Below are 27,554 nucleotides of genomic sequence, written 5' to 3' on the forward strand. Positions count from 1 at the left end.
CATTGCCTGGATACCAGGGAATTATCTTCCAGCCTGAGGCTGTGGTTCACAATTGCAGACACTGGTATAAAATTACACTTCCAAGACCTTCTTAAACAATGTTCTGGAGGTGAACTTTAACTGAAATTCACATAACTTATATAAAATTGTAGTTATCCACTGGATGTGGGCAAAGGATTTGCACTCTTGCAGTAAGGCAGAGCCCAGGGAAGAGCAGAGCCCACTGTGGCTTTAACTCAGTCTGTGACACAGCAGCCACAAACCCTCCCTGTCCCGGTGTGGATTTGGGGTATTGGATTTCTGCAAACACTGGCTGCTCTCCAGTGGGATTCCCACTGCTGTCCTCTGGCCTGCTCTGTACATGGCATTGAGCTGACAGCCCCAGCAGTGCCTTCACTCCCCCACACCAACCTGCTCTGCACACACAGTGGGAAGGAAAACCAGCCCTAAGGGCCTGAAGTGCTGTGGAAAACACAACCTGGGCTGAGCTGAACCCACCAGAGCAGTCACAACTGCCCTGTTCTCAGGGACAGCTACATGGGACAGCTCTTCCAAGGCCTTTCTCCTTACAGGAGACACTTTACTACCAGGACAGTTTACCACCAAGTGGCCAAGCAGCTGCTGTCTGGGACACAGGGAGTGTCTGGTGTAACTCCATCCCAGATTTCCCACAGGGGAAGCCAGTGGGTTGTGCAGGAATCTCCCCATGTGGAACTGCAACTGGCATCTTGATAAAAGACAGCAGCAGGGAGAGAGATAAGGGAGGAAAAGAATCCCAGGATGGTTTGCATTGGATAAGACCTCAAAGGTTATCTTGTTCCACCCCCTGCCATGGGCAAGGACATCTTCCACTAGCTCAGGTTGTTCCAAGCCCCATCCAACCTGGCCTTGGACACTTCCAGGGATCCAGGGGCAGCCACAGCTTCTCTGGGCAACCTGTGCCAGGGCCTCACAACCCTGGGTGATATTCCTTCCCAATATCCCACCTAATCCTGCCCTCTGGCAGTGGGAAGCCCTTCCCTGTGTCCTGTCCCTCCATCCCTTGTCCCAGGTCCCTCTCCAGCTCTCCTGGAGCCCCTTTAGGCACTGGAAGGGGCTCTAAGGTCTCCCAGCCTGGCTCCAGAGCAGAGGGGCTCCAGCCCTTGGATCAACTCAGTGTCTGGCAACAGTACTGGCTGATGGAAACCCATCAGTGACAAATGTTTTATCCCAATAACATAAATCATGTATTACAGCCCAGCTCTGGTGCAGAGTGAGCAGAGAGGGGGGTGTCTGGTGCCTCAGTGTCACTGATTTTCACGGAGCAGCTGCAATTTTTACAGAAGAAGTTGGTTCTTTGTATTAAAATTTACTGATCAGGCTGGGATGGATTAAGCTAAACATCCATACAACCATCAGGAAAAGGAGCAAGAAAAAGGAAAAAAAAAAACCCTCCAGGCCATACAACTGGGTTGTGAGGCACCTATTGAAGATCTTCTTCATAGGCTGCTTCCATTAATAATCTTCAGTGCCTTCAAGGAAGTTTGTCAAACTAATGCAGATTTAGTGCTACCTGTAACTACATCACACTGAAGGACTTTGGAGGGTGAAATTCCTGAAAGGCAGATATAAGTAAAACTCCCTTTTTCCCCTCTCCAGCTTACTTCTGCAATTGCACTCGTGCCTGGGGATTACGTCTCTGGCTCTTAATAAAGCCTGCCATTGTTTCTGTGCTGTGTCTCTGGATAGTTGGAAACTAATACTCCAAACACAATAGAAGAGCAAAAATGGACGGAATAAATGAGAACCAGTGGCCTATTTTTGACCACTGCTATCCCCCTGACAGTAGCCTCTGCAGTAGTGCCTGTGTGCTGCCCAGCATCTAATTATTTTTCAGGGACGGAGGAATTTGATGAATTATAGGATGTAACTCCCTTCCCCCCATGTACTTTAATTTTACATCTACCAGTGTATAACTGTAATTATTTCTCTGAATAAGATCTTCAGCATTTTTTTTTCTTTCCCCTCAATAGTCCCAATGTAAAGACAGATGCAACATCAATTAGGAATGACAGGAACGATTTCAGCAGACGTTTGAATCCAACACAAACATTGTGCTCTCCTCCACCTGTCTTTCAACATGACATGAAGTCATAATAATCTCTTATTTCTGGCATTTGAATAGCTTTGGAAAGAACTGCTTTTCATGCAAAAATAGGCACTGGATTTTGCAGGCAATGCTGTGGAGGCCTGAGTTTGGTGAGTCACGCTTGGTTAGGATCTTTGGTCTTTGATCCTTTAACCTGATTCTCTTCTCTTTCCCCAGCACTTATTGCTGTTACACTTATGTTGTCCCTATCAATTCTATTTAAATCAGCTTTGTATTTGAGATTAGATCCATGTGCTTTCCTATTTTGCTGCTTGAGTCTATCAAAGGCAGTAGAAAACGCAATAAGAACATAAAGAAAGACCTGTCCAAGCTGTGGATCAGCTGCTCAGAGGTGTTATGACAGCAGACAAACAAGAGTTCACAAAGAATTCTTGATGCTTTTCCATCACTTTTTGCGTCTTTATATTTATTCCTACCTGAGGCAAACCCTGAAATGTTTGACTGAAATCCAGTCAGAAGCTCCACAGCTCAATTCCTGACAGCTCAGCATTTAAGAATGCTGAAGAATGAGAAAATCAGTGTGGGGAGGGCAGCAGATAGAAGAAAACATAAAGGGATCTCTCATAAAATTAAATGGAAACATTAAGAATTGATGGCTGCTCATCCAGTCTGCAAATAAGCTATTTTTGTTTTTATATAGTGAAACTACTCAGCAAAGATAACAGCAGCCACACTCACATTATCTGTGAACTTCTGTGGTGTCCTCAAATGCTTTTTTAACTGACTTTTTCCCCCACATTGGTGCCATGGAGCCCCTCCTTCCCTCGCCAGGCATCAGTCACCCCTGGGCTTTGCAGGGGCAGCTCCTGAGTGTAACAGCCCATCAATCTAAATGGAAGCTCTGTGATCTGGTCCTAAATAATGAAGAATAAGCCTTTCCCTGCAGCCAGTGAAAAATTCTAACTTGTCCCTTCTCTCATCTTTGCATGGGCGATTTATGCACCCATTAATGTAAGTGTTTTTCTGCCAGTAATATACTCAGACCCTAATGTACCTCTGTGGAGCTCTAATCCTACCCCTATTTTTAATTATCTAGAGAAATCTCCAGATATGAATCACCCAACCCGGGGAATTTATGCAATAAAAGCTTTTGAGGCAAGAGACCTACCTCACAAGAAATGAGGTAAGTCAAAGTGTTTGCTAAAATTAAGGATGATGTGGTTCCCTTTGCTCCAGGGTATTCTCCAGGGTGCACTACAGAAGGAGGAAGGGTTTCCATGAGCAGAAGGGGCAAACCTGAAGAAAACGGTGCTAAAAGGAGTTAAGCTCATGCAGCCCTTTAGAGGCTCCCCAAACACTGGACACAGTTTCAGGACTGGGAAGAGAAACTTGGGAAAGATCCAAGCAGACCATCAGCAGGTAAACAGGAGGGAGGAACTTGTAAGTGGGAAAAACTGCATTGTTTTCCCAGCCAAAAATGTTCCAGCCCCTGAGCCATGAGAGAAGAGCAGCTTAGCAAGAGCTGGGGTACAACCAAAGCCTTTTCTGTTAATAACGTTGACTGAAATTCAACTTTTTCTCCTTGGTGTAGAACAGGGAGGAAGATGTTTACAACACTTCTCACTGCAAACTCTTTCACCAAAAACGTATCTATATATAGATATAGATATACATAGATAGATAGATAGATATAAAAAATAGAATCATAGAATTCCAGAATGGTTTGGGTGGGAAGGGGCCTTAAAGCCCATCACATTCCACTCCCTGCCATGGGCAGGGACACCTCCCACTATCCCAGGTTGCTCCAAGTCCCATCCAACCCAGCCTTGGACACTTCCAGGGATGGGGCAGCCACAGCTTCTCTGGGCAACTGTGACAGAGCCTCATCTCCCTCACAGGGAAGAAGAGGGTATAAAGAATTTTTCTATTTTTCTAATATCCCATCTAACCCTCCTCTGTCAGTCTGAAGCCATTCCCCCTTGTCCTGTCACTAAATGCTCTTGTCAATAGTCTCCACTATATATATTTATGTACACCCCATTTTAGCTTGCAGGCTGTTTACTGAGTGATCTTTCCTTTTCTCCTTCCACACACAGCATGTCAAACATCCAGGATTTTGTCTGCTGAAACGTGCACAAATAATTTTTCACCGTTTCTCGCCCACATTTATTTATAGGTGACTATTGTACACACAGCCAAGCTTATATATAGAATGGCTAAATGTTAAAATGGAAAATGGGTTGGGTACCTCTAGAATGGAGTTTCATGTTTTTAGAACCCATTAAATTAGCATCATCCAGGATGCCATCCAAGCTATGTCTTTCCTCATAAATTTAAAAGCTGTCCTTTAATAAGTGAAAATAAACCTAAAAATAAATACAAAGATAGGTGAACTTGTATATCTTCTGTGTTTGTAAGACTTAATACTGCAATGATTTGCATACATGCTGAAGTTTAGCAGTAGCCTTACTGCAGATGATAATTATAGTCTAAGGGTCTGATCCAACTCCCACTGAATGAGTGGCAAAAATCCAACTGATTTCACAAAAGGTGAGATATATACAAAATCTGGCACAGGATAAACACAACCAAACCTCACTCAAATGAGAACCAGGAGCCCCCAGATACCTGCCAAGGAAGACACAGACATAATTAATGTCAGGACATCAATGAAGTCTTTGATATAACTTCATAATTCAGATTTTTGAAAATTAGCCCTGTATCAGCAGGAACCATCCTTAAAGGTTCCTGTCAAAGAGAGAATTTTTAAGCACAGCCTGACATTAAAATCTTATCAACTCACTTGAAATTAAGTCAATGAAAAATTAAAGCTAATTTCTAATAAGCTTATCTTACATTCATAGACTAAAGGGCACTTGTCGAATCCAGAGAGTAAGCACACCTTTTCACATGGTAAAGATTCCCACATTAGAAAGGCAGAGGCCAGAAGAGAGGCTAAAATGCACCATTTTAGACTGACTCTGGAAATTTCTAGTTTTCCTGTCTGTTTAAAGCTAATGTAAGGATACAGAATAATCACAGAAATAAATTATTAATTTAAAAATCTGGGATAAGACTGCCAAAAGTGATAAATGCAAAATATGGTGTAGATAATGGGATTAGACATCTAGAAAATGCACGTTTAATAGGAACTTACTATTGCCCCATCCTGATATTTTAGGCTCTGTGTTACAAACCAGTGGTATGAAACAGTCTGATGGAAAAAAAAAAAAAAGCCAACCCACGACACTGTGAATTCTAAAATACTGTGGATCTTCAGCTAAAAACCTGGAGGTGCATGAAACAAGCCCTAGATTCTTTTTAAATATGCATGGAAAAGTCAGCTCCCAATTATATCAACATGCTCGTGGGGTTGATCTATTGCTGACAAGTGAATTATTTGGGTTTCAGCTGAGGACAGGATCTGGCCCTAAAATTATAAATGGGATAGTGCTACAATGGAAGAAAAATCCTATTAATACAAACAAAATGCATTTTATGGAAAGGTTGGTTGGTTTTTTTATTATTTCAAAGGTTTTTCACCTTCTTGCAAAGAACTCCGAGAAAGTGAAGTTAAAAATACCTTAGAGCTCCCCGTCAAAGTGGCCACTGTTTCTTTAAAATTCAAAAAGGCCTTCCCTTGAGTAACAGGCTTATCAGTTTTCCTGAATTAATGTGTCCACAAGAGGGAAGAAACATGTTTCTGTGTTTGAGTGACAGTGCAGATGTCACTGGCAGCCTGCAAATGCTCACAGCCACATCCTCCCTCAGAGCTCACCTGACCTGTGACCAGTGACACTGCTGACCCCATTAACTCCCTCACACCACCACACGTGGAAATCCTACAACTCCAGACTCCCACAACTACTGGGCTGCAGACCTGGACACGATAAGAGACAATTAGAGTTTATGTTGCTGGTAATGTATGGAAGTTATCGAGGTTGTAAAGGACAGGGAAATATGTATTTTGATTTCCTGGATGTAACAGCAAAGGGGGAGGCTGCTCCTATGAGACAGGAATGAAGCCTGAAGGTGAAAAGCACCAAGGCAATAACAAGATGTTTGTTCCTCAGCACAGATCATTTCCATACCTGTGTTTGCCATCCTGATTAATTAAGGAAAATCTATGAGGGCTTCTTTTATAATTAACTATGGGATGCACCCTTTTATGTTTTCCATCTCACAGCAGCACTCTGTTTTCCCCACACATCTTTGGGATGTTAAAATAAACTGAATAAACTTTGGCTTTGCCTATTGAGAGAAGCCTCTGATTAACCAGCTCAGTGGATAACTGAGATAGCATCTGCAAAACCAGAGCGCCAGACAAAAAGGGAGAGGCAGAACAAGCTGCAGATAAGACAGCATTTCAGATTAAAGGAATTCAGATAAACAGGATTTTAACTGACCTTAACATTTAGAGGCAGGAACACGTCCCCCTGCAGATCACTTGTTATTTAATCCCCCTGTAACAGCTGAAAGGTTACAAAAGACACACTTGCCCCAATTAACCTGAAGACTCATCAGAGGGAGGAGCAGAGCTCGGTGTGAAGAGCAGCCAGGCCTGTGGCTTTCCTTCTGTAAGCTGTCTGGGAGCAGGATGGCTGACTGGGAAGAGGATGGACCCGGGTCTTGGAGGCAGGACGGGCACCGGCTGGGTCTGGCCTCCCAGAGAGCCCTCACCTGCCTCAGGTCAAGCACAAAGTAAACACCTCCAGAAATTAAAAGCCAGGCCAGCAGCCATGACTAAGTTAATTACTGAGGTTTGTACTGAGTGAGCCAGCTGAAGGCTACGTGATTTTAACCAGCTGGTACCTGAGGAAGCTGTTTCTGGCACAAAACGTGCTGCCAGCAGCCCCCTCGAGGAGGGAGGACCAGCCCGAGGGGGTTTGCAGCTCATCCTGCAAACCCCACATGGCTTGGCTGGAGCTGTCACCTCCAGGGCCACCAGCATTGCACCCACCACAGGAACTTTGTCATCCACGTCCTCCCTGCTCACCCCATAGGGCCACCAGGGCAGCTGATCCTTTTCTGTCCAGCTTCAGGTTATTTATTAATAATTAGAGGAGACTAATTGATATTTATGACCTTAACATTGTCACTGAGCACCCAGGAGAGAAGGCTGCACCTGGGAAAGATGAGACTGCTGCCTGCTTCTCCAGGACCTGTTTGCTTGCAAAGGGCTTCCAGGAGCTGCTCTACCACAGGGCATTTCTGTGCTTCCATTCCCTCCACGGATTCCATGTGTGCAGGATCCCTAATTAACCAAATGCAATTAGCAGCCAAGCACTCCAACTTCAAGCATTTTCGTTCTAACCTAAATGTACACAACATAACACCTCTTCCACAAATGACTGGTATGTTGGGAGCTCTGAGGTACCTGTGCACACACACACAGAGCTGCAAGCACAGCAGTGTCTGTGTATAAAATGCACGGCAGAGCAGGAGCCAGAGACCCTTATTAATCCTTAGAAAACAGTCTGATCAGTCAAGACTTGATCCTCTGAGGGCTACACTTTTCCTTTTTGAATCAGCAGTAGATATGATCATCTCTCCTTTGCATTTCCAGGGTACTATTTGTACAGGTGAGGTTATGTGGATGCAGTGCTGGTACAAGCTGGAGAACTCCATCCAGTGCAAGGCTGTGCCCTTGGTGTTACTGCATCCCACATTTCCTTCATGTGGAGGGAACTCACCTCTGCATCAGGTCACAGATCTGATTTTAGCCAACATTTGAACAAGTTTCACTTTGCACCACATGAGAGCCTTTATCCAATGTGTTTTTTGACTTTTAAGCACAAATGTCCTGCTCGTTCTGCTTCCTCTGAAGGCATTTGTGATTCCACGTGCCTGTGTGCTTGGCTGAGTAATTTTCAGCAATAGCACCAGGGTTCAATCATCTCTAGATCTGATCTAACTCCTGCCTTTGGCTGCACACATGCAATTCCCTACGGAACTCAATGGAAAGGGAATATGCACGTCTCGGAGCAGCCTGGTGCCAGTGTGCTTATTTATGCATCCAGCTGCCTTGCACAGCTTTGTGATCTCCTGGCTGATATGTGGGAATCTCTTCATCATCTTTCCATCTGCCAGGTACACTCAGCTCCTGAAAATTACCTTCCCCAGCTGGTACCCACAGAAGGTCACTGTCCTCAATAAGAGTCTTGATGGGTGGCAGTCATGACATCATAAAAGGATGGTAGACTGCTATTAACTTACATTGTGTGCTCCTCTTGACAGGCCTCCTTCCTTCCTCTCCCAGTCCTCCTCCATTCCCTTACCATCCATCAGTCCCTGAAGGTTTATATGAGGAACATCTTGAAACCTCTTTAAAGAAAATGGGTTCAATCTTCCCCTTGATCTCTACATAAAACACCGACATCAAGAGGGAGTCCCACGTCTGGGATGAACACACAGAATATGCTGGTTTCAGATGAAGTTTTGTGGCTGTTAGGATCAGAAAGCCACGTGAATTCTGTGTCTGGTGTGAGTGGGCAGGAAAACCTTCAGATGTTCCATGATCCTGAACTTTTCTGATCTTTTTCAGGCCATGCCTAATTAGTACCAAATCCAGAATGCAAAAATTTCAGCCTGAATTATTTATCACCTCATATTTATAAAATGCACCGCAATACACATCATGGCCCAGTTCACAACAACTGCAGATAAGATTAATCTTTCACTGATGCCACACTCCTTAATATGAAAATATAATTATCTAGCTGAAGAGTTTCTTAAATTACATACTTTCAAACTAGTATGAGCAGAATGTATCCTTGTGTCTGGTGCTAAGCCAAGTGGAAAAAACATTGGAAGGAGAATTGACAAAACACATGTTGGCTCTGTCTATCAACATTTCCACCTTACACGGCCCTGTCAACGTCTCAACTCCAACTTGGTCTTGGATATGAACATAATATTTTCCTCCCTGAAATGTGATCCTGAAGAAGGAGTTCCAGAACTGCAGGGGCACGTTGAAGGATAAAGTGCTTAGGCTGCAGCTAATCCCCTGCAAGGTAATACACATTTATCTTGCCCAATATGGAAATTAAAAGAAGAAGGACATCAGAAATTATTTTTACCTTTACTTAGAGTAATTAGTATCTGCAGGTGAAGTTCATTTACAGATGTGCATGGGAGTAAGCACAAAGTATTTGTTGCAAATGCCTTCGAGAAAAAGCCACCCTTTCAGTCTGCACAGCCTGCAAAGTTCATTTCCTGCAGTTTCCTCTGGAATGCTACATCCAGAAGCATGTGTAATAAACTTTAAGAATAAGTGTGTATAAATATCTCTCTTCAATTTATTGTACTTCTAAAAACCATTTTCTCCCTTGAAGAAACTCACAATGGCTACAGGAAAAGCCCACCAGCTGTTTCTCTGCTGATCATCAATAATGCACAGGAGAGTTGTAAAGCCTGATAGATGGATATATTGATGGCAAAGAGAGATGAATGCACTCTAGCCAGCAAGGAAGGCAAGGGGATGGAGGAGGGGATACTAGTGAGATTTTAAAATGGATTTTCTTGGAGGAAAAATGCCCTTTTCAACGCAGGCCCAGTATCCTTAAAAAGTAGCTTTGTTGTAAGCAATGTGCAGAACGTCCTATTTTTACAATTTTATTTACTTCTTATAAGATTATTTCCATTGTATGTTCTGGGCATAATTTCACTGCTTTTGCTTCATGCTGCTGGGAGCTGAGTGTGTGTCCTCTCCACCAGAAATAGAAGGCATGCATTGCTTTGAGGCATAAACGAAGGGGAAAGGTGACAGGATCCCAAACCCTGGCTGCCTGAGCAGCCTGCCTTGCTCCACACATTCCTTCAGCTTGGTAGTTGTTTGAAAAACAATTAAATTTTCCAAATGACTCGCTGTTAATATAAATGCAATTTGACTGTCACTGCCACTGGTGGTTCTGCAGTTATGGGCAAGAACAGAACTTTATCTCCCCCCAGGGCCTCGACAGAGAGCGGAGGGACATTAACCAGCATTTTAGGCAGCAAAGTGTGAAATACTGGTTGGGTCAATAACTTGCCCCCCACTGCTGTTGTGTCAGCTGTCAAGGGCTGGCAAAGAGACCATCAGTGTGGAGTCAAGTGCAGGTCTAATTGCACTGAGATCTCCAGCCTGGACTCTCCAACTTCACGGAATTTTCCTCTCTGCCACTGTGTCACCACGAGAGCTCTGTCACAGCAGCACTGATCTGCTCCCTGTAACTGCCCTTCTGTGTGAGAAGAAGCATAGGAAAATGGGGAAAAACCTGAGTTTTGTAGGATGGAGCAGCTGTATCGACTCTCAGCATTCAGAAAAGCCCCATCTGCATCCCAGGTATGACGTTCCCGGGACCTGCCGGCCCACAGCTGCACCCCCGTGGAAAGGGCTGTTCAAGGAGAAAAACTCTGCAGGATTTCCAGCTGATCTGCATTCCTCCTGAGGATGCTTTTCCAGAAGGCTAACATCTGGCTCCAGGTTTGGAGCCATCTTCAACTCATCTGAATACAAATTTAATGAATGCCAATTATCGTCACCATCACCAGTGATTCAAATATGGGCGAGTTCAGCTGATCTTGTCTCAATCTATTATTTAAAAGGCTGCAGTCACGAGTCCAGTGCTATAAACGATGCAACAGCAAAGCGAAACAACTCAACAAAACCCCCAAAATCAACAAATCAACAAACCCCCAAGGTTTACCAAGGTAATTCTTAATTTTACCTGTCCAGCCTGCGAGGCAGCAGCAGTACCCAGTGACAGGGTCACACCCATCGGCGTGGTTACAGTCACAACGCTCGCTGCAATTAAGACCATATGTTCCATCCTTCAAAAATATAAATAAAAAAAGCCTCTCAGTAATCAGTTTTTTGTTCTGAAATGTGCAAAAGTATCTATCATGTCCCTCTTAATGCTGAGTCGCATCTTTTAAATTAACATACAGAGAAGATAGAAACTCAGTGCCTAATGTTTCTATACAGAACCAAATGAAGAATCACTTTAAAAAATGATGCTCAAGAAAATGCAGATAACACAGCAACAGCTCTGATAAAATATAATGCAAAGTATAATACATCCACTCAGCTGCTAGAACCCCAATTTGTTATTTACACATGATTTCCTTCAGACATTGCCAGGCAAAATGAGATGCTGCCCTACTCTGTGTTCAGCAGGGCTGTGGTGTAAAGGGGGTGCAAGAGCACCCCCGTGGTACTCCCAGGGCAGGGCTGGGCACAGAACTGCCCCAGTGGTACTCACAGGGCAGGGCTGCTCACAGAACTCCCCCTGCCACCCCGGGGAGCAGAGGCAGAAGCCGTCTGCTGGCCTGCAGGCAGCTCCGTTGGTGCAGGAACACGTCTGGTTACAGTTCAGACCCCAACTTCCACTTGAACATGGAATAGAGCAATCCACTCCTTGCCACCCTAAAGAAACAGGAGAGACAAAGAGCATTTGGGATGTTTTCATGAAAAAAGTGAGGTAGAGACAGCAAGAAAGGCAGCAGCTGCTCTGTGATTCTAGGACTGGTTTGTTAGTGTAAATTAAGACTGTTTTGGTGTCAAAGATTGACCCTTTTATTATGACCTCCCAGCTTCATCTCCCAGCACCTGTACATGCAGAGGGGGATGGATGAAGGTGTCACTGTGTTGGCTCTTACCAGTTTAAGGTCTCTGGTGCCTCTCTGGGAACTGCTGGGGCAGCACAAGAGAGGCTGTGCTGCCTGTCAGGCTGCAGACCTGCTGACCCCTGGGGATGCAAGAAACTTGCCATTTGATGCTGCCTGTTTCTTGCTTCCTATTATATCTTTTTTTTTTTGACAATGCTATTTAATATAAAGCAGCTATTACACCTAAAAAAAGACCAAGGCCATCATTTCTAGCCATTAAGGCTCAAATCTTAACTACCAGCCACACAATGACTTTCATTACACTGCAGCTGTATGTAATGGAGTTGAGCAGTAACTCATGGTTTATAATCCCTCATTAAATGGGGTTCTACAGTGATCCATTAATTCATGTTTGAAATGCCAGATTTTATCGTTATTTGCCTCACTTCTGGTTTAGGGCTTATGTGTGTCAGACGGGCATAGCTCATGTTGGGATTCTGGGGGAACATAAGAGACACTGCTGTGGAGCAGTGCAAGATTTCTCAGGGGATTGCTGGATGGATACATGGGTTATGCTCACCACCAAGCACATGAGGGAATTATGGACACATGGGGGAAGAAAGGATGTCAGTCTTGCAGAGAGACTCTGGAGCAGGTAAGACTTCTTGTTTCCCCAGATAAAAGACCCCTTGCAGGCTCAGGTGACAGAGGACACCTGCACATGGCTGGGGTGTCCCAGTGTCAGGGCACAGGGAGGATTGGCAGCTGAGGGTGGCAGCAAGGGCAGAGAGCCAGTGCCCACCCCACAGTCCCAGCATGGGGCTGGTAGCTGGGGTCAGCCAGGAGCCCAGATCAGCAGGACTGGGGCCAGCCCAAGGTTGAGATGGGCAGGCAGTCTGCAGGTCAGGCCAGGTCTGGTGAGGATAAACATGGCCAGGCACAGAACAGAGCAATGGGATGGAGGAAAGACAGGTAGGAAGCTGCCTCTGCCCCTGTGCCCAGTGTGCCACTCCAGGCAGGGAGGGAGAACAGGGGCTTTGCAATCCTGGACAAACAGGGCAGCAAAGGGATAAAGAAAACCATCCCAATGATCTGGGCATTGCTTTGCATTTCCTCTGGAGAGGAGCTGTGGCTCTGCCAACACACTTAGTTCTGTGACCTGTTCCTGCAGCAGAGCAGGGAAGTCTGGCTCCTGCTCAAGGCAGAAACAAAACATCCAGTCAAGCCCCTGTTGAGCTTGGATACTTGGGCAGACAAGAAAATAGTGGGGTTACTGACTGCACAGCTGTGCCACTTCAAAAGGGGAGAAGCACTGATGCCAAATTGCCCACAATGGCTAAATCCTAATTTTGTTTACCTTCTTTGCAGTAGCACAGCCCGTCCACAGGGGAACAGGCACCGTCGTTCTTGCAGTTACAAACTGAGGAGCAATTGGTTCCGTAGGTTCCTGCCATGCAGGTGATGGTGCAGTCCTCTCCCTGCAAACCCAAAAAACCCCAGAGTCAGCTCAAGAAATCGGGATTGCAGGAAATTCCCATCTCGGCACAGGGAGCCTTTCTCTCTCCACACAGAGAGCAGAGAGTTGTGAGTTGATTGCTGAGTCTTCAGCACTTGAGCAGTCACTGCTGCTTCCCCTGATTATGATGCAATTAGTGCTTTGATTGACTTGGAGGAAAGGGACAAGTTTCTGGCATTCGTTCAGCGGGAGGTGGGGAAGTTACAAAAACAAACCTCCTAGAACAGATGTTAGATCATTAAGCAAAACATCACTTACGAAACACTAATCACAAAATATACAGTCTGAAACCGTGCAAAGATTGCTCTGCTTTTCTGGGGAAATATATTCCAAGAACAGGGCTGTTAAAAAGCTAAAGGATCTCGTGCATGCTCATCTTGCACAGATTGGCAGAGAGGAAAACGACATGGCAGGTGCATCAGAGCTTTTTGATGCATAGCTGGTACCTGCACTTGTTTTCAATTAATTTGCATGAGATTGGGACTTTAGGAAGAAGGTTGAACAGGAGGGATGTGTATGTCAGAGAGAGGAGGCACACAGCAGAACACATGGGCCCTGTCCTGTTTCTGCTCCAGGTGTGGGGAAAGGGAGGGAAAGGAGAGGAAATACTCACATTTTACAGAAATATAGCATATTTCAGCACTACATTCTGGTAACACTGTATGCACTGATCAGCTTGTGTGGTTGAGAGACATAATTCTTACCAATACTGTTCATCTGATACAACAAGGGAATTAAAATATGAGCACAATAAGGTTTAAAGGAATTGTAGTTTAACCTCACTAACTGAGGTTTAAGCCTTAATGAACTTACTAAGTGCTATGGTTGGGCCTACACACATTAGCATATACAAGGTATTTTTGATTCTTTGTGTAGTCCTGCCTTTCACATCACAAACTAGCTCCTAAATTTACTACTTCAGTGAGTCACTCTTTAATGACTTAGTTCTATGTCAGAGAAAGAGAACCTACTCCAGGTTAAAAAGCACCTACATTGCACGGTGTGACCTATACCATAGCTCAGGGGAAAAGACATTGGTCAAAACGTGGTTTTGCAGGTGAGAGGCTTTGCTGTTTGACAGGAGGATCCATTTATCAGGAGATAAATGCACACCACGTCAGGTTTCCTGTGTCGTGGCAAGTTACCTCCAGGAGCCTGTACATCACACATCAGACACTGAGACAGCAAAAGGGAATATGGACAGATTTCTGAGCACCATAACCCCCCCTATGTTTTCTACAGCAGTTCTGCCTCACACCACAGTGACTCATCCTATTTTCTACAAAAAACTTTGGGTTTGGGGGGAGCAAAGGAAACGGTTAAATATGTGCTGCTCATAAGCAAATCCTGCAAGCCCCTGACTTTTGAGCGAAGGCAGCGTTTGTAAAAGATGGTATCTTTGACCTTGGTGGAGTAAAACAAGCTCCCCTGAAAAGGCCTGGCAGGAAAAGATGCTGCCTCGACAGCCAGCGAATCCAAAGCACGCTGCCCCTCATTACCCTGCCAGCATGCCCATGGAATGAGCTCCAGGAAGCCTGGCTGGCAGAGGGGCACTCAGCCTCCACGCCTAATCAATCCTCTGCCTTTCTCCTGTGTGTGACAATTAGACAGCCAATTAGTGCCACTTAGGGACCCAGACCATGTGTGAACGAAACTCCCAACTCATTCCACGTCCGACACAGGGCTGCTGGTACTGCCAATAATTTCTGTGACAACTGACCTTATCTGGATTTGAACTAGTGATCCAGAAGGAGAAGAAAATTCCTTTGAAAAGGAAAGTGGAGCAGAGTGATGCGGAGCTAAAATATCCCCTTGGGAAGCAGATTAACCAACCAGAGACTCACAGACTCACCAAGACTGGAAAAGACCTTCAAGATCACCGAGTCCAACCATCAATCACCCCTAAACCGTGTCCCCAAGTGCCACATCCAGATGCCTCTAAAACACCACCTGGGCCAGGGGTGGAGGCAGCAGGTGGAAATCCACCTGCTGGATTTCCATTCCTCAGCTGATGTTCTGTGACTGCAGAGCAGCTCCTTTGGGGGTCAGTTCTTCCTGGCCCAGGGCCCAACGGGGGTGGATTCTGCGGTTTTCCGTACTCAAACACACTTTGGGAATCCCAAAGCAAAGGGATATAACTCCCTGAAAGGAGGTTGCAGTGAGGTGAGTGACAGGACAATAAGGTGAGGAAGTGGCCTCAAGTTGCACCAGGGGAGGTTTAGATTAGATGTTAGGAACAATTTCTTCACAGAAAGAGGTGGAACAGGCTGCCCAGGGCAGTGGTGGAGTCACCATCCTTGGAAGTCTTCAAAAAACATGTGGATGTGGCACTTGTGGACATGGTTTAGTGGTAAACACAGTGGTGGTGCTGGGCTGACAGCTGGACTTGGTGGCCTTAGAGGTCTTTTCCAACTTTAAAGATGATTCTGTGATTCTTACAAGCTGAACATCAGGCTGTTCCATCTTTATTCACCACGGCTTTGAGTTCTGGCATTTACTTTAATGTGCTTTATTTTATGGACTAACAGAGGCTGGGCATTCTGGCTGCCCACCACCTACACACTTACTTTGCAAACAAACCTAAACTGAAAAAAAATACCTGGCTTAATGAGATTTCTATCCCCAGGTTTGACAAGCGAGACCTTCAGAGCTCTCTGAGTGACAACTGCCAAATACACTTAACTTCTTAATTACATAAGAGGAAAATGCACTTGAACTATAGCACTGGCTCTAAGATTTTATTAATTATAAATGCACACCCTGTTATTAACATTTTGAACTTGATTTGGGAGAATGACCTCGGAAATTAAATGCATTCAGGTACTGTTAAAGATATGTAAATTCTCCCTCCCTCTCACCACCTGCCCAAGTGGATAATGCTGCAGTACAAGTCTATCCAGCTGTTAATGAGTTATATATTCTAATAAACTGATTTCAAATGTGCTGTATTGAATCTTCACTCTTGCAATATGGCACTTTATATTTCTATCCTATTTAGTAAAATTAATCAACAGCTGTGCTCCTTATGTTGATTATTCTCTTTTTTTCTATTAAGATCGGGAGGTTAATGAGGACAGTAAATGCCTGGATGTGGTATCCCTGCTAGGAAGGAGTAGCTAATTCAATCAAACATATACCCCTGAAAATGCTAAAGTTGTGTTAAGAAACTGAGCTATAAATAACTTGATATTTTACATCTCTATTATCCAAGTCAGAATGACCCATATGGACATCACAAACTTTCCAAAGCGCTTCATTTTCTTCACCATTTTCACTTAGAAGGCCCAGCCAATCAAAACTTCCCCCTGACATCTATCCAATGTATTATTTCTAATTTTAGGGGTCAAATCTAACATAAATGATGGAAAACAACTGGATGTGGGGTCAGGGCCAGCCCTGGGAAAACCCTGCTGGGTGTGGAGCAGCTCATTCCTGCCCCCTGCTCTGCATCACACACCATCACACAGTGTGGGAGGGGCCACCAAGGATGGGGTGTCCCACAAATCCACAGCTGCTCAGTGAACCTCCTTCTGTTTGAAATCCAGACCTGAGGGGAACACTTCAATCCTGTGACCCTAAAGGTGACCAAAAAGTGCCCTTTAAATCAGAATGAATGGTGGCAGGGATGTAAACAGCCCCACCTGTGACAGTCCATACCTGTAAGTACTTCAGAAACACTCCCTGTTGCTGTTACTCACAGCCCTTCCCAGCACCCCGAGAGGTTTGGGCAGCCAGTCCTTGTGTTATGGTTAATTCTCCCCTATGGATTGTGGGTGAGGTCCAAGGAACCAAACCCCATTAATAACTCAGCTGCCAGCTCACATCCATCAGCATCAAATATTAATAGACTCCGAGGGCCAGCGCATTCATCTTTCCCAATGGCAGTCAATAATATGTCTTGTTTCTGTTCAGGGAGAGAGGGGAAGATTTTCTTCCACCAAAATTATTATTGTTCAATATTAGTAGAGCTTAAAGACACAGTGCTGCCTTAGGTGTTTGCTGTGTTAACAAGCTCTGGCCGCTCCAGAAAGTGTTTTCCCTGGATTAATGTTGCCCTAACAGATTACATTTCTTGTTTCTGTTTAAAGTACATTCCTGCTGTAAACAACGACCAACTCCCTTTAAAATCCTTTTCTGGTGATCAATACACAGACTTGTATTTATTCCTGTACATTTTGGATCAGGCCTTTCAATCTCTGAAATGCATTTTCAAAGGGGGGAAAAAAAAGCACTGCAGACCAATAGGGGAGTTAATAACCCAGCAATGGTCAACAACACCCAGCAAAGTCTGCACCCATACCTGGTCTATCTATCTCAAAGTCTGACTATTTAAGGATGTGAAATTAAGGATTTCAGAAGCAGCTACAATCTACAGGAATACAATTCCCTTGGAGGGCTAAACCCTGGTTCCACTGAACTCAGTGGCAAAACAGAAAATCAATTTTTCAAGGCTTCCGCAATGCAGAAGAGTAACAGGATGTTATTGAACTTGGCCTCAAGTTTGCATGACAAAGACCTGTGTGACAGGTTTGCTCTTGAGGTTTAATCTGTCAAGGTGTTGAAAATCCTCCACTCCTGCAGATTACTGGGGGGGGGGACTGACAGCACTGAAAGGCAAAATACTGGAACCTCTGGTAGCCTGCAATGGGACTCCAGCTAATGGGAGATTTTTAGCAGTGTGTGATTCCCTCCCTGCCCCTCCCTGTGTGTCTGGGCAGGTGAATTAGAGGTGCAGCCCCTGGCACAGCCACGCTCGGTGCTCGGCGCTGAAGGGGAAGAAGGGCACGGTGCAGTGCCTTCTGTGTGTAACAATACACAGAGCAGAGACACCAAAGGCTGGGGCTGTTTGTGCCTGATGCCTGTGAGCCCAGATAAGCTGCTCAGCATGGATTTAGCACCTGAGAGCGTCTATTCCTATGTACACACGTTCCGTGGGACGCCGGCGTGCCGGGACACGGTGCCTGAGCACCGATGCAGATCACAGACACCCCTCTGTATATTTACTGATGTAATTGTGACATTTACAATTAACCCAGAGTGGTTCTCCACAAACATTCCCTCAAGGTAAACATATGGTATCCGGCAACACAAACTGTCAGAGCAAACTAATTTCCTTAATGGTGTTCAGTGGCAATGACTCTGCTCTGCAGCAGCTTCAGCAGCAGCGGGAAACTCTGTACTTGCACCAGGCTTGTCCTCCACCCTGGGCTCAAACCATTTATTCATGACCTTACTACACAGCATCTTTAGTTCCCCAGACATAATGATGTCCTCTGGCAGAATTCCTTTCCCCTCTGGGTGTTACTAATTACTCCCTGCAGAGGTTATTATTGGTGCTAATGATAAAATGCAGTAAAAGGTTGGAGAAGGTTCCTGTGGCTGTTCCGTGGGCAGGTGATCACTGAGCACTGACAAATGCTCCTTTACATGTAACATGATGTGATGGAGCTGTGCTGGAGTTTGATATACATCTAAAATTACCTTATGCAGACTCCTTTTCCCTTTGGCCTTTTCATGGGAAAGATGGGGTAAGGTGGAAGGGATGGGAAAGAGTTTTCTTATACTTCAAAAGTGACTTCAGAGCTCATGACTCAGCCAAAGACACAACCACTGGCAGCCTGAATGCCAAAGTCTTTCATGAAATCATAAACCCCTCTAAGAGCCATCTGCAAAGCTGCACCTCATGCTCTGGGCACATTGAAAAACATGGACATGCCATAGTGACCAAGCACAGATACCTTTGGGAATGAGCAGAACTTCTCTCTTTGCTTCCTATAACCTTACAAGGATTTACAAGCCTTTAAAAATGGATGTCAGCACCTTATTTCACCTCTGAATTTGTGCTAATATGCTAATTCATACAGTAGGTTTCACAGTAAATGCCAAGTTTCAAAAAATTACTACAAGTACTAATCCTTAAATTCAGTATTTGATCAAAAATATTCAGCAGAACACGCACAAACAAAATGGAAACTTCATTTGTTATAAAGAAAGTAGTAAGTAAAAATGTTATAAATAATGTCAGTTTTAAGCACTTACATTATTAAATACGATTTGATTTAATTTTAATGGTTTAAGTTTTTGTTTTGAAAAGCAAAGCTGGGAGCAATGGCTGTAAGAGGAGTAAAAGTCACCACAAAGTAACTGTGGTTTGTTATTTTCCAAATTGTCTGTACAAAATCTGGTTGAACTTTGTGGGTTCCTGTTTTATGAACCCAAACATATTTTCTGTGGCCTGTTACAGGCTCTTACTGGTGTAACACATGTTACTCCTTCAGTAAGGCCACAGAAGAACCAGGACCAGGTTCTCCCACTGGGAATCCACTGGGAATTCACCCTCTGAAGTGGGGGGTGCACAGAATCTCACCCCTCTCCTGCCCTCCAGCATCTGAACTCCAACATGCTCCATAAAGCCAAAAGGAACAGTGCTCTGGCACAATAAAACTGATGAATAAAAGCTGCAAATTTAAGCTTTGGGAGGTTTTTTTTCCCTTCCATGAAATCAAGTGAAAACAAACACAAATAAAACCTTCATTACAAAAATTGGATTTTGCATACTAAAAGTCAGCAAACTTGAGCTGGATTTCTCTGAGCACCATAATCCCCCTCACCACCAGGGAACGGTTTTCTAGTTTGCACTAAAAATATGCCCAATACCAATCAGTTATCTGCAATTAAAAAAATCCATTCCTACCGTTCAAGTCACCTAAATATGGGCATTAAAAGAAAGAAAGAGAATTCAATAAAGAAAGCAGGCAAGAGATCTCACCCTCCCTCTTGCTTCCTGTAAATCAGTGCAGGACTCTTGCTGGCAAAAACATCTCAAACTGACTTTACAGCACTTGAATATCTGCCTGGTTTAGTATTTAGGCTTAACTGCAGAGCCCTTTAGTGTCAGCAAGGCAATGAATACAGCATCATATAATTAAATGTATTCAGAAGGAAAGTAGTGTGGAGAGCAAAAGAGATGATCATCAACCTCTGAACGAGATTTTTTTTTATACAGTCAGCACTTTTCACCTAATAAAATACCAGAAAACACATTTATCCAGGAGGAACCTCTCCAAAAATAGGGGATTGGATTTAGACTGGGTAAAACAGGCAGATCATCAGGGCAGGTCAATCATCTCTGTACCAGGGGGATTACTAATGTCCAGTATGGGGCCAGCTGCATAACCAAGTCCTGCCTAGTTAAAGCAATTTAAACCTGGAATAGGGCCACTGCAGATTTACACAGGTGGGGCAGGGAACAAACCCTCAGAATATTTTAAACTTAACCCTGGGAAAGATGTAAAGGCTCAAACATCTGTGGGGCTCACTGCTGTCACTACAGTCAACTCTGATCAGCTGCTTTTCTAAAATTCTCCAAAACCCGTGGCCAGATCACAATTAAATGTCCCACAAAGTCAAACAGCTGAGGCATCATGTGCATTATTTCAAGTTAGTGGGAAGTATTTACATCCCTGAGCAGTATATCCCTGCATGAACTCTTCAAGATGTACCTGAACAAGCAACTTGTGCCCCAGCTGGGGGACAGAAGCTGGCTAAGCATGGCAAAATACTGGACACAGTCCTTGAATGCCAGTGGTAAAGAAATAAAAAAAAAAAGCTGTTTTCTTCTGTTTTTTTAAATGGAGTCATCTGAGTCGGGGTTACCACTGGGGCAAAGGAAAGATTTTAACACACTGTGTGAGGTTCCATCATTTTCTTTCCCACATTTGGGCAGCACAGATCAGTGACTAAGAGCAGCCTGAGCCATCTGGAAACACAAGTCAGCATTTCAGGGTGCTTCAGACCATTGTGGGAACTGTGACAATTCTGCCCCAGCTATTTTATGGAAGCACCTTTGCCTGGAAATGAGAGATGGTTTCTGCTCTGTCCACACAGCCTGAGTGGCACAGTCCCAGATCCACCTTGGAGAACAACTGTAGCCTCCTGACTCTTTTGCAATAATAAATGTGGGCTCTGGCTGTCAAGTCTGAACAGTTCTGCAAAAAGGACAGTAGCTAAAACAGGAAATAAAAGGTATCATTTATTCCTTCGGCCTCTATGACATCCTCTGGCAAGAAGATCCACAGTTTAATTATAAATACAAAGGAGAAAAAAACCATCTTTATCTACTTGCTTCAAACCCACTGCCTGATTTTTAATTGGGAAACTTCCTACACTGTGATAACCAGCAGGCAAACCTTCCTTCTTCCCCTTCCCCTGTGGAGTGAGAGACCTCTCACATACCTACCCTTGGTGACCCCTTTTCTAAGCAAAACCATCCCACTCTCTTATTCTCATTTTATGGGGCCATTTCACAATTTAATTACGCATTCCGTGAAAAGCACTCTCTTTGTCTTCAAACCTGCTGTGCAATCATTTAATTGGCTGCCCCCTGTTCCTGTGTTATTAGAAATAGTAAATAACCATTCCTTGTCCATGTTCCCTGCACCATCCCCACTTCCCCAGATCTCTATCGGATCCTCCTCTGCCATCTGCTTTCGGAGCCGAGTTCCACCTTATCAAGTGACTCTCTGTAGAAGCCATTCCATATAAAAGATGATCCTTGTCACTCCTTCCATTCTCTCCTTTGTAAGCAGGAATCAGGCAAGCTGTGTGCAATAATTTGAGATTTGGATATATTATGGATTTACACAATACCACAAAAATGGGTTTTCCATCCTGTTTTATTCTCTCCCTGATCGTTGTAACTATTCTATCAGGCACTCCAGATTCATTTGGGTTTTTCAGACTCATTGAGGGTTTGAGTCTTTCAGAAAACTCCACACAGTGATTGCCTGATCTCCTTCCCTGAATGGCAGGAATTAAATTAGAACTCACCTTTTGTGTATTTACCTACCAATATTTTCCCATAGTTTATTACTCTTCATTTTTAAACACTGAATTTCAACACACCCATTCATTCAGCAACAGGAACCTTTCCCCAAATTTGCTGCTATCCTGACAATCCCCATAGTTTTGCATTATTTGCAATCTTTCTGTTAGAATTCTCCCACAGCAGTGCTGTACAATTGAGGAGAATGTCCAAGCACAGTCTCAAATCAGTCCAGCAGACCACACTTTGACTCTTGCTCCCACAGACCATGGATTGAGTCCAGGAGGAGCTACATGTGCTGGACACAGCAGGAATCAAGGATCAAAGCCAAAAAAAAAAGGTATCTAAAAAAGAAAATATGTCAACTTTATCAACTTTAAGCTAATGGGCTTTGTGATGCACCCTCTGAAAAGCTGGTAAATAACCTGGCAGGCCCACACAGGCAGACAAGAGACATCCCCTTCAATCTCTCTCAGATATTCCTAAATCCAAAACTCCAACGGCCAAGACGTTCAAAATTTGGTGAAATTTCAGCTGCTCTTTGGCCTAAGGAAACAAAAGCAGGATTTTCCATTTCCACATGTCTGACTGTAAAGGATGAAGTATTTCCCATTGACAGTATAGTTGCACAGGAACTAAAATGCAAAACTAACCTGTGACTTCATCCTATCCTTAGGTGGTTTTAATGAAGTCAGTTTGCAGTTTGAACTACCAGGTACCAACACTTTAATGCATGGACCCACAGATAGTGTGGATAAAGATACACATTTTGAAGCCTAATAGATGAAAGGAGACACTGCTATTGGCAAGCAGTTTATTCCTCTGCAAAATTCAGATCAAATATCTCAGTCTGAACAGAATATTGAGTTCCACTGGTTCTGAATGAGGCTCCAGGAACGGAAATGCAATTTGACACAGCCACATTGCCAATTAAGGATAAAACACATGAAATATGTCAACCAGCAACAAAGGCAGAGGCTTTCAGGCTTTCTGTACCAAGTTGGTTCCTTTGGACCCACTTACGAAAACTTTGGAGCTCCTCGGGTAAATAAAACTGCAGCAGAGCCCAGGAAAAGTAAATATGAGAAGAAAGAGAAGACCTGGGACTTGCTCAGAGTTCTTATCAAATTATAAACTGTGTGACTGAATAAGTTCTCATTAGTAGAGGCAGACACTGAGGCAAACTCCCCCCTTGTGTATCTGGGACGATCCCACCGAAGGTAGCAGCTGTGCTCAGGTAAACTTGGGCTGACAAAGTAGAATTTGAGTTGTCACAGGCAATTTCTGGAGCTTGTGCACTGACAAGAGAGTGAGCAAAGAAAATGAAATGGAATAGCTCATAAAAGGCCCTGAAAAGTTCCATTGAATTCAAAGAAAGGGATGCAGTTTCCACAGCTGAGGGAGAACCACTGTGCCCTTGCATCCCATGACCTTGTTAAATACTCTGGTACAATAGTTCACCTGCTCAAAAGCATCCAACAAATGCCCTGAGGTGGGAGCAGAGCCTTTGTTAAGCTCCTGCAGCCAGGTGTGACAGGAGCACTGCCAGGGTTTGGGAAAACAGAGGCTCCCAAAGGCTGTGGCTGCCGGTGCTCCCGCGGAAACGACTAATTGGTCAAGAGGAGCTCTGGGGGAGAGCAGCACCAAGCCCAACAGACAGCACTGACACAAAAACCCATAAAAAACTGATATAAAAAACTGATTTCAAAATCAATAGGGGAGCAGCTTGTTCTGAAGGCCTGGGAACACACAGGTGGCCTCCCCATAATGATCTTCCCTGTTGGGATCGGAATGGGGGATATTTTCTCCTGTAATTCAGCAGAGCCAGAAGAATCCATTTGTGAGCTGCTAAGGTTTAGCCCACATCCAGCTCCCTGGCACTGAGGTGATGCCCATTGTTTCCTAGATGACATGTGGCAGGGCCACCTCAAGGTTGGACTGACTTTTCCCACTTCACCTGCCACGTGGGAAAGGAGCAGGACAATCCGGGGGGCTCGCAATGCCCACGAAGGGCTGCTCCAAAAGCTGTCACTACCTGTGCCCTTTGTCCCCAGAAAAAGTCCTACAGGGACCTCAAAATGGATCACACAGCCAGGCCTCCAAGCTTGACCAAAGGCAGTGGTTTGTGAAGGGAAAATGGTAAAGAGGCTCCTCCGTGTGCCAGGAAATTTGCCGGTCGCTGCTGATGGAAATGGGGTTTGTGATGGACACACTGATCCACAGGGAGCTGGACTGAGACCAAGTCATTCCATGCAGCCACTGCACAGCCCAGGAAGATCATTCTCAGTCTGTACTGACCTGGCCTGGATCAGATGGAGTAGCTTTGGGATGCAAAAATATATAGTCTGTTATTAGTCCCAAGGGCCCACAAAAAATAAAAGTACAGCCATTGCATACACATAAATATGGTTTTTTGAATGCATAGAGAAGTAGGTAAGAAAGGGATATTAAGAGGTAGTTTTTATGTGGTCTATGAATATGCAAAAATCTCGATAGGTATAAAAGATCCCTGACCTCCATTTATGTGAGGAATGCACCAAAACACTGGGTGTGAGATGTTTTGATTTCTCTTAATAAACTCAGGCCTTCCAACTTCCTGCCCAGCTGAGAGAAAAACTTCTCTCCAATGAGAAAGTGGCAGTTCCTTCATTTCAAGAACACTTTCCCAGCTCACTCTCAGGCTGTATGGAACAGAGGGTTTTCCTGCCTGCTTGAGATCCACTTCTTGTTCCACATCCCCTTGTGAAGTAATTTGTAAGCTTAAAAACTTATCAGATGAGCTTTCAGACTTATCTCTACCTAGAAGACATCAAGAAAATGCAAGGTGCATTCTTCAGAGACCAAAACCAGGAAAGAGGTACCTGGGATGCAGCCACAGTTAGTGCAGAGGACCTGGTTGTGCTGCTGTGACTGACTGTCTCCCAATTATTAGGATTTTTATCTTTGTCCACTTTTCAAATACCACGTAGATACGATTTTTAACTTCTCCCATCACAGTTTCCCAGGGCACAGCAACAGCTTCCATTTCTTTACACTTATTTTAGTTGAATTTCCCATAACCCTGTATTTCACATCACCCCCAGCCCTCAAACTGACACTGATACCTGTTATCAAAGAGGCTGCATTTCTCTCTCGTTGCCTTTGACAAAATGAACCTCTCAAATCTGTTTGGAACACTTTGAATCTGCCAGGTCTTTTTGCTGTTTCTTCAGCAAAAAGAAACTATTCTCTGTATCCAAGCAGGGACTTTCCCTCTTGTGCTGCTTCCTGGATCAGCAGGGACAGTCCTCCTGGGCTGGCTCTGCCTTTCCCTTGTCTATGTTTCTTGACTTGAAGGGTAGCTGAGGAATTAAGTCAGGGCTACAGCAGGATATTCCCAACCTTCTTAAAATTAACTCTACTTAAAACTTCTGGATGACTGGGGGAAACAAAGGGAAAACCAACAAACAGGAAAGAGTTCAAAGGCCGGGAGCATAGGAATCAGTTTCTTCCACATCTTGGCTTAATATTCAGTGTTTGTTGAGGCAAAATTCTTTTCCTTTTTAGGGAATGTGTGTGTGATCCATGGTTCTTTTAATCTGGTTATACAGGGAAGGAATTATGTGAGTTTGAGGTCCATGAGCCCACCTGAGTGTCCTTTGCCAGGTAAAGTGTCACAGGAGACCTGCCAGTGTTCCTGCAGTGGGGTAGGAGAGACCGGGGGACTAAGGACAGAAATGTGTGGCAAACAAGGCTCTTGCAGCTCCACAACTTGTTTTACTTCTATTATTAATTAATAATTCATTCTCTGCCAGCTGCAGCCCATGCTCAGACCCACCTGGGTGCCCTTCCTTGTGCTCTCTCCCCTGCTCCTCGCCCTTCACCAGGGGCTGGAGATGTTGGGTCATGAACACAAATGGGAAACCAGGGAGAAAAAAATGCATCTTCCTCGTGCACTTGGGTAATTCATGAAACCAGGCTGGGCAAACCATTCCTGCTGCCTGTAATACTCCAGTTAATTGGACAACTGCTGTGCCAGAAAACCTCTCCCCCACCTACAGCAAGTAAAATTTATACTGGTGGCTGGTAACAAGAACATCTTGATAAAATGGTTGAATTTATTTTATACCTAGAAATGAAAAGAGCTCTTAACAAAGGGGGGTAACTGATATGCTCGGTAAATCAAGGATAAAAGGACACAGGCTCTATTGAAGATTTTTTCCCCTCGTCTTTTCTTTTTAAACCTTTTGATGAGGTGCCCTGTTGCTCTGAGATGAGCTTCCACTGAAGTACTTTTGGAATTATCTCAAAGAGAAACGGATCATTTAAATGAGTTAAAGCCCCCAAACCAGATCTGCTATCTCCAACCTGAGGTTCACTTTTTATGTTGAGAATTTTGTGAAATTTATAAAATAATTCTACTACCGAACCAGGGGCTTATAAGACAAAGAAGTCTCATTCACTTTTTTCCCTGCTTCCTTCTGAAGTGGTGAAGAATGATACATTTAGAAAAATCATGAAAGTAAATATGTAGAAGAGAGGGAATATTCTGATAAATTTGTACCTTGTATGTTTAGAAAACACCTACAGGCAACGATTCTTCAAATTCCTCCAGACCTACCTGGGACTTTGGTCCTTCAGGGAAAATTCAATTGAAGATAAGGTGCTCCTTTCTATTTACTTTTTTTCTCTTTTAGACAACAGAGAGAATTTTAAAGGTATAGGACAGGAGAATGGGCTTCCATTTTTCTTAACAGAGAGGGAAAGATTGTTTTTTCTCTCCTGTATGTTTTCTTCAGGGAACAAGAGATATGATACATGCCAGAAGGAAACGAGTTATGGGTGGAATACTCAACAGACTCAACCTGCAAGTCCTTCTGAACTCTACAGATAACACATAAATCATGGTCCTCCTCATTTCTCTGGAAGAGTAAACTGGTCATTTTACTCACTGAGTAGGAACAGAGCAGACCAAGACTGGCCTGTGTGTGGCTCTTTGTAGTGACTGAGAGATTATCCCATGCAAAGTTTGTTATACACTTGCTGTGCATTTGAATGGCTTTATAGCACTATAATATATACTTATTTTTACTAAGTGCTACAGCTATGGTTAATTGTGTGTTCCAGGGGCTGACTTTAACTCCAGAGAGCAGGCAGGCTGTAAACTTTTACTCTGATGTAAAACTTGGCAGCAATTTGTACCCCTGTGGTAGAGAAAACATTATGTTGAGAAATTCTGGCATGCCAGACAAAATTATGGACTTAGAGACCGAAATTAAGCCTGTGTTTCAGTTCTTAAGTGCCCAGATTTCCACTGAGCTCAGCCAGGGATCCAAACCCACAAGCACTTCTATAAGGACATATATTTGAAAGGTATTAATTATGTTTTTAAAAGGCAATTCTGATGCAGCGCCAACAGAAGACGTGAGTGGCTGTGGATGCACAGCACTGGGATAAATCCTGGAAGGTCTTAGGGAATCCAAGTAACATTCCAAAAGCTGAAAAATCTTCTAGTTAGAGGTCAGCACTGCTCCAGTTTCCATACTCTGCTGTATGTG

At 44.1% G+C, this 27,554-nt stretch overlaps 1 protein-coding gene across 11 annotated transcripts in view; it reads right to left on the reverse strand.

Moving 5' to 3' along the window:
- Nucleotides 1–27,554, reverse strand: part of MEGF11 (multiple EGF like domains 11) — a 261,299-nt gene that overhangs the window by 42,401 nt on the left and 191,344 nt on the right. For all 11 annotated transcript variants that reach the window (XR_007906151.1, XM_051796855.1, XM_051796853.1 and 8 more), the window contains 3 exons: nt 13,035–13,155; nt 11,332–11,495; nt 10,798–10,900 (listed from right to left, as the gene is read on the reverse strand). Coding sequence is in view for 10 of the 11 variants with exons in the window: in XM_051796855.1 (XP_051652815.1) it covers nt 10,798–10,900; nt 11,332–11,495; nt 13,035–13,155 (388 nt within the window). In the remaining variant the exon portion in view is untranslated. The remainder of the gene's footprint in view (nt 1–10,797; nt 10,901–11,331; nt 11,496–13,034; nt 13,156–27,554) is intronic.

This window comes from Manacus candei, unplaced genomic scaffold (assembly GCF_025592945.1).
Source record: "Manacus candei isolate 608988 ecotype Guabito, Panama unplaced genomic scaffold, ASM2559294v1 h1tg000046l, whole genome shotgun sequence".
Classification (NCBI taxonomy): Eukaryota; Metazoa; Chordata; class Aves; order Passeriformes; family Pipridae; genus Manacus; species Manacus candei.